The sequence below is a fragment of the Diadema antillarum genome, unplaced genomic scaffold (assembly GCF_040938485.1).
Source record: "Diadema antillarum isolate AM-2024a unplaced genomic scaffold, OU_Dant_1.0 scf00000091, whole genome shotgun sequence".
NCBI classification, from domain to species: domain Eukaryota; kingdom Metazoa; phylum Echinodermata; class Echinoidea; order Diadematoida; family Diadematidae; genus Diadema; species Diadema antillarum.
Window position 1 is genome coordinate 1,331,176 of NW_027270980.1, and position 7,785 is coordinate 1,338,960.

The 7,785-nt window shown below is 37.2% G+C and overlaps 1 protein-coding gene across 1 annotated transcript; it reads left to right on the plus strand.

Annotated features, from left to right (window-relative positions):
- The first annotated feature begins 837 nt into the window (after positions 1 to 837).
- Positions 838 to 7,147, plus strand: LOC139718182 (ataxin-3-like). The gene is made up of 7 exons (XM_071629662.1): positions 838 to 882; positions 1,373 to 1,488; positions 1,960 to 2,090; positions 2,604 to 2,758; positions 3,640 to 3,921; positions 4,978 to 5,056; positions 5,623 to 7,147. The coding sequence occupies exons 2-7, from the start codon at positions 1,441 to 1,443 to the stop codon at positions 5,924 to 5,926; spliced, it is 999 nt and encodes a 332-aa protein (XP_071485763.1). The 5' UTR covers positions 838 to 882; positions 1,373 to 1,440; the 3' UTR covers positions 5,927 to 7,147.
- Positions 7,148 to 7,785: the final 638 nt, after the last annotated feature.

Genomic DNA, 7,785 nt, shown 5'->3' on the forward strand with positions numbered 1-7,785 from the left:
AGACAAGAATTTTCGCGTGCATTTTAATTTCGCGAATCTTGGCACTCGCGAAATTTGCGAAATTAAAATGCACGCGAACATTTCTCGTTTTACAGTATGTAGCAAGCGACTCTTTGGATACATGGTGATCACATACAGGATGCATACATGTATACCGTCAAACCTGTCTATAGCAGCCACCCAGGGGAGACGGAAAAAATGGCCCTTATAGACAGGTGGCCGCTATTGCCAGGTTCTTTAACATGCTCTTTCTCTTGGAGGGAATTGTTTTTAGTGGTCGTATATGGCAGGTGGCCGCTATAAACCGATGGTTGATAAGATGGGTTTAATTGTATGTGTCTACCTCCTTGGCTTATGTTCTAAAGCACATGGATTTTGCTTCTGAGGAATATCTTCCTCTTTAGCATTTGCATTTACAATACTTATTGTTGTAAGCTTGTTATGAGGGATCACGCTATACACACATTCACACACTAAGTGACTCAATGAAGCTTTGATGGATGCATGGACGGTTGTTTAATCACAATTAATCGACTCAAATCAAGATGTATTTTCAGACAAGTTGCTGTTATGGTCTTGTCACCAATCTGGTTCTCCTTCAACTCTCTTTTCTTTCTTTTTCAAACAAAGCTAAATGTTATTTTTTATTGTTGTTGTGCCTTGCTAACAACGCAACATAACGTATAACAATTTCGCGCAACATAGTAACTCATTGTAACATTCATAAAGCTGAATACGTCACAATAGAAAAGGGCGCATATACAAATACATGTCACAATCCTATATACAACATCATCATCATTACATTTAAATTTTTCTTTATCACTGAACAGCAAGAGGGATCACTATGTGCCCAGCACTGTTTGAACTCCCTGTTGCAAGGTGAGATTTGCTGTTGATATTTATTTGGAAAAAATATATATTGTTTAGCTTGTTTTATCAACATGGTATTTCCCTGTATCTGGTAAAATGGAAGGTGCTCACCAAATGTGGGTTGTTAATGTTACTTTGTTTGTTTGTTTTGTTTTGTTTGTGTTCTTGCAATCTGGGACTGCAGTGGTCCAAGCCAACAAGCTTAGATTTATATGAAATAGAATATCTATTGTTACATACAAATGAAAAGCTGAATTTTGTCTGTCTTGCAGCAATATGCAAAACGTTACAAATACTTCTTTTTCTCCTACTACAAATGCTTATAGTATTACTACTACTACCCAGAATGATAATATCAATGATAATTATCATGATGACAATGATATTGTTAATCAGCTAGTGGGTTCATAGTACATGGATTTTTTATTTTTGAATGTCTTACATTTAGAATTGTGACTACGATATCCTTTTCTTTTTTGGCTATATAATGCTCGTCCAGGTCCATACTTTTCAGCAGTTGATTTGGCCTCCATTGCCCAGGATCTTGATGATGCAGAAAAAGACAGGATGGCGGAGGGGGATGTCAATTCACCGGAGTACCTCAGATTTCTTCAAGTGAGTTTTTATATTTCGCATTGATTTTCATTTTATTCTAATTTTTGAATCATTACACACTTTCCAAAGAGAGTAACAACACTTTTTTTCCCCCGATGGTGAGTGGGAGGTATGTTCATGATTGTGCTCCCATCTTGCATTATACTTGGGCAAACCCATTCAGAGATAGAATACTAACGTAAAATTTTCTAGGGTCATACTGGCTAAATGTTGCATTTAGATATAACTTTGACATATGCATTGCAATTCATGTCATCAGTTTTGTCAATAACTGTCAACAGTACATAGAATGTTTTGAGTAAATGAATGATATATATATTTCAGTCCTGGCAACTTTCCATGGTTTTGTTAATGTAATATCCGATGATAAGAAGTGGTCAATTTGTTACTGTTGTCATTTCTTTGTTACGATATGGATGATTGGTCTTCAATTTCTTGTCTTACCTTTTGGGGTTTGTGTGTATCTTGCAGCAACCATCGGCCAACATGGATGACAGTGGCTTTTTCTCTGTTCAGGTGATCAGCCGTGCACTGTCTGTATGGGAGCTCGGCCTTGTCCCAATAGGTAGCTCAGAGGCAGGTGGTGCTTTTGACCACCCTGGGTAGGTTTGGGTTGTATATTATTTCAAGTGCAAGGCAGACGTGTGATTGTGTTTTAAAAATGAAGGTAATGATTAATGCATGTAATTTGATATTAGTTTTCAAATTGCTGGTGTTTTTTTTGTTTGTAGGGGATCATTTCCAACAAACCTCTTGTGTGCTTTTTGTGATCCCTCCATTCAAAATGTATAGATTGTACCAAGACAATTCTATTTTGATTTTTGTAGATGTTATGTTTTGAAATGGATATTGCTATCATTTGTGCCTTTTTATGTAAAAACATGCATACTATCAACAAACATTTTGGATAAATAGATGATGTGCTGTGTAAGATTCATTGAAATGGTTTTGCCAGATGGTGTATACCCGGTAAGCACTAGACTGTTGACATTCTGATGTTTTTTGTTTTGTTTTGTTTTGTTTTGTTTTTGTTTTGTTTTAGCAACAGGACATAAACATAAATAAAAGTTTGACCCTGCAGCTCTTTACCTTTACTTCTCTCTCTCTCAACACAGGAGGGAATTGGCATTTATATGTAACTTCCGTGAGCACTGGCTGACAATCCGGAAACTGGGCCACCAGTGGTTCAACCTCAACTCTCTTCTGACTGGTCCAGAGCTCATATCAGACACCTACCTGAGCATGTTTCTAGCACAACTGCAGCGGGATGGTAATGAGCACTTTGTGATACACTATAGCCTCTTCATACATAGAAAGACACTTCATGTTGATGTCCCAAATGCAATCATAAATTCACCGCAGCAACTCAGGCACTGTTGTGAAGGGTATCGATTGACAAGGACTTTGTCTCTGCCGTGTGACATAAACCAATCACAAACACATATCACATTTATTTTTCATCTCTGAAATTCCTACCGATTCCACAAAAGAATGACATTTGTGCTGTCCTTTGCCATGTTGACGCTCTGTAATGATACATCATACAATGCAATTGATGTAACATAGATCATTTGCTGGCCCCTGTATGTTTCTAGGCGCAACCACCTTGTGTGCATTTGTAATGATATAGCTGTATGCGTGCATGCAGCGGATGCTTTATTATGATTGATGCAGTGGACCCAATAATCAAGAACCAATAAGCATTGAGCATTCAATGATCATTAAAGTGCGAGAAGTCGTGCACAGGATTTATATGATCGATAACTTCCATTCCGCCATTAATTAGTTCTTGGTTTTCTCCTCACAGAAATGATAGCTTTGTTGTAGATGTATCATTGGCATGTGTTGGAAGGCAAAAAACAAAACAGAATAAAGCAACAACAAAAACAACAAAACAAAACAAAATAATACAATAAAAACAAAACAAAACAATACAATACAATACAATACAATACAATACAATACAATACAATACAATACAAAACAAAACAAAACTAGATAAATGAAAGGTTGTGTGGATGCCATTGCTTTGTACAATAAGACAATAACAGTTCACCCGAAATGACTGATTGGTAAAGTGTGTGTTCTGGCAATGGCACTATTTTGCTGGTCCCAATATATATATGCTCTGTTGTCTATGCTTTTTCAAAGGGTACTCAATATTTGTGGTTCGTGGCAAGCTGCCTGAATGCGAGGCAGACCAGCTGCTGGCCCTCATTCCAGCCGTCCAGACAGAAAGACCAAAGCTACTAACAGACCAGGAGCAATCTTCGTCGTCTGGTGGCAGGACAACATCTTCCACTTCCTCGTCCACTGGTGTGGGTGTGACCCAAGATGACCTGCAGAGGGCGCTGGCTGCCAGCAGGAACTCCCTCACCAGAAAGGAGGAAGAAGAGAACACTCTACAAGAGGCAATCCAATTGAGTTTACAAGGTGATTAAAACATGTGAAATTGGATCAGGAAGAATGTTTTTGATGGTGCAATACTTATTGATTGTGCTGGCTAGTGAGTTTTTATGCAAGCAAGGTAGATGATGCGGTTAGGCGATGCTGGAGTGAATGTGAATATTTAAGTCATTTTGAACAGAAATGATCCTCTTCAGTTTTCTGTGTAAAGTTAAGGACTTTTCAACTCGTTTGACTGAAAATCGATACTGTCCAACCTGCTTCACAGCAGATTTTAATGTCACGGAAACATGATGATATGAAGAAAATATAAAGAGAATCCCTTAAATTCAATTTTTCATGGCAACTACACATTCCTTCAACTTGTTGCTGACATACGTTATGGGTAACATTAATCCCTGTGCCTTGTGAAAGAGTTGAGTCAGGTGCTCATTTGTAATTCTACAAAAATGAACATCAAACATGTTTTCTTCATGCTGTTGCCCTTTTGTTACATCACAAATTGTTGTAGTGTTATGAAGCATTGACTGCACATGAAATCAATCAAAACTTGAAAATTCATAACTTTTGAACAGATTGTCCAATTTTCCTTGAACTTCACTGATGTGTGCTTCTAATATTTCTGCATTCTGCAAATGCACACACTATCTGGGGTAAATTCCCCTTAAACATGCTGAACTTTTGCCAGGTTTCTCACTTTTGTTTTCATTTAGTTCATTTATCTATGTTTTTTTTTTAGTTGATGAAATGGGACTTTGATTATTCACACATACGCACATGCACACACACACAAACAATTCATGCAATAACTTTTAAGCATAATTATGTTTGTTCAGTCATTGCATTGCCACCCCAGCCATGGAAACAAGTGCATTGCATTAAACTGATAGATAAGACATTATGTATATCTGCATGAAATTTTTACTTGCCTTAACAAATTTGCAGCACTGTACTTCCTTGTATGGGGGTAGCTGTGTGGCAGTGCTGTTTCGTACCCATTCACACTCTTCCAGTGAATTTCACAAACAAAATGGGATTTGACTCATTTGTTGGTTTATATTTCCATCGACTTTGATGGAGCAGGAACCCAAGTTGCTGCCACCAGTGAGACGCCTGTTGATATTGACGAAGTGAGGAGGAGAAGAGAGGCATACTTTAACAGGTAACTTTATTTTAGAAATGAGTGAACAGATACATAGACTTAACTATTCATTCTTGTATTTGATGAGAGTAAACAAGCAAAGCAAAGCCAAACTATGGCCAAACAACAACAAAATTAGTGAAATCTCTGCAAGATTGCAATTGATTTATATTCCTATTTTTTTTGTTTTTGTTTCAGTGTGAATAGGATTCTCAAAATGCATTTTTTTTTTTCAAAAGATAAGTTTCTTCAAAAGTAGACAGCAATTTATGTCCAACCTTGCAGTGAAACGTTATATGATATACCAAATGAAATCAAATCGTATGTCAGTTGGAATTTAGCTCAAATGTTGTTCTAATTTGAAGAAGAAAGTGTTAAATAATTAGAAAAGTGCATTTAAGTTTTGACATTTTTTCTATAGTAGCAAATACATGTACTTCATATCGGTAGTTTGAGAGGTAGGATCCATTAGATTTCTTTTGGAGTTTGTGTGATTTATGTTGGTAGAATTGACTCCACGTACCCAATCCTTGCTGTCACCCATTGAATGGTCAGATGTATTTACCTTCTTGCATCCTCCATTGCAGACAAGCGACATCACAGCCTTCACAGGGGTCATCGTCAGGTCAAACCCAGGCTGCCGAGTCAAGAGTCACCCCAACATTGCAGTGTTCTTCAGCTGCCAAAGACTGCCCCAGTGAAAGACTGCAAGGCAACACCAACAGCTCGGCCAAGGCGGCCGAGCAGTCTTGTGTGCCAGGCACTAGGACGGACATGGTCGAAAACACTGCCCTTGACTCAACGGCAGGGGAGGATGAAGATTTAACAGAGTCTGCCATGTTGGAGGCTGCAATTAAAATGTCCATGGAATCTGTGGAGCAGAAGACGTGAAGAGTTTGCATGGACACAGAATCTGACATTTTAGCTTCACTTCCTCTGTGTTTGTTTGTTTGTTTGTTTGTGTGTTAGTTCATCTGTCTGTATGTTTTTTTTTAAAAGCAATCTGTTTAGTGATTGCGAATGATCTGTTAGGTCGATGGAAATCTTCCAGCATTGATGCAATTCTTTCTGGTAGTTTCTCCTTTTCTTGAGAGAGACAGAGATAGGGAAAGATTATAAGAGAGAAAGAGGAGAGCGAAGGGAAATGAAGTTGAGAGTGAGAGATTGTGTATGTGAGAGAAAGAGATTTATGAAATTCTCCTTTAGTGTGCATGGCCTCTCTAAGAGTGTCCATCGATTAGTTTTTGTTTTGTTTTGTTTGATTTTGTACCTGTTGTGCAAAAGCAGAAAGCAGATAATTCAGGTGAGGTGTCCCTGCGTAGGATAATTCAAAATAAAGCTAATCAAATAGTTCGCTGCTGCACAGACGGGTATAACTAGTGCAGGAAAAGCATCACAAAAACATAACATGTGCAAGCTCTTAATTCATGTGAAGGAGAAGCAAGTGAAAAAAGTGATCATGTCTGGAAACATACGTGAAGAACTATGCCCTACCATAAAAAAAACTAAAAACAAAACCAGGCTTTAATATACAGCACTGTTCTCTGTTCTCTCATACAAGTAAAACATACTTTTTTCCTTTTTCCTTTTTTTTAATAAATATTTCAAGTCATTGATATGTCAAGATGTATTGCAGTGGCATTGTGGGAAGCATACTGAAATCAGTTTACACAAAGTGTCATGATAGATTGGAAAGTGTAGGACAGTTGCCATTATTCTGCATTTGTAAGTACTGTAAAAGTGGAAATTTTTGTGCATTTTGTGCAACCAGAACCTAGCACAAAAATAGGAGTATGCAAATATTTTTGCGTGCCATAGTTTCAGTAATTAATGTCCTGATACCGTGGAATTAGAAACACACAAAATTCATCTTGCCCTGCTGAGCACGAAAAATTTTGCAAAAAGATCCACTTTTTGCAGTAATTTGCTCAAACTTAAGCCTTTTTTGTTACATGATACTTTCTCTCATCTGGTTGTGAAGGAAATATGATGTTTGGCAGGTAGATGCATACATATGTATACATTAATCAATTGATTAATTAGTGTATTTATGTATTATATATTTATTTATTTATTCATTCATTTATTTGTGTATTTATTTGTTTATTCGTTTACTGTTAGTTTTCAAGATACTTGCAGTTTCTCAAAAAAAAAGTTCACAGCCATTATCTCTCCTTTTTATACAAGGCATCATTAAAAACTATGAAGCATTGCTTGTTACAGGAATGCACCTATGTGTATGTATATACTTAATAATGGATCATTACTGAAATCTTGCAGTGACATTATCATACTCTCACAAATATTTTTCTCAGTCTTTCAAATGCAAACTCTAGTACTGTCGCAAAAGTGGAAGAAGGGAGCAGTGTTAAGACTTTTTTTTTTTAAATTGCCAAAACTATTGTTGAGTTTACTGGATTTGATTGAGCACTCAATCTTTACCATTGCTTCACAATTATTGTGATTTGAATCTATCAGAAACTACTTGTTGACCACTCTCTGCCATCCAGTCCCTGGCTGTCAGTAATTGATATTAAGACTGTGTGTGTGTGTGTGTGTGTGTGTGTGTGTGTGTGTGTGTGTGTGTGTGTGTGTGTGTGTGTGTGTGTGTTTTTCAGGATTGTGTTCAGAATGGCAAGTAAACCACAACTCCTGTCCAATTATTGTATCTCTTAGTATTGATGCGATGCACATAAAACTGTAAGGATGCATCACCAGCCAACACGGAAAAAGCATAAACCATTTTAGGC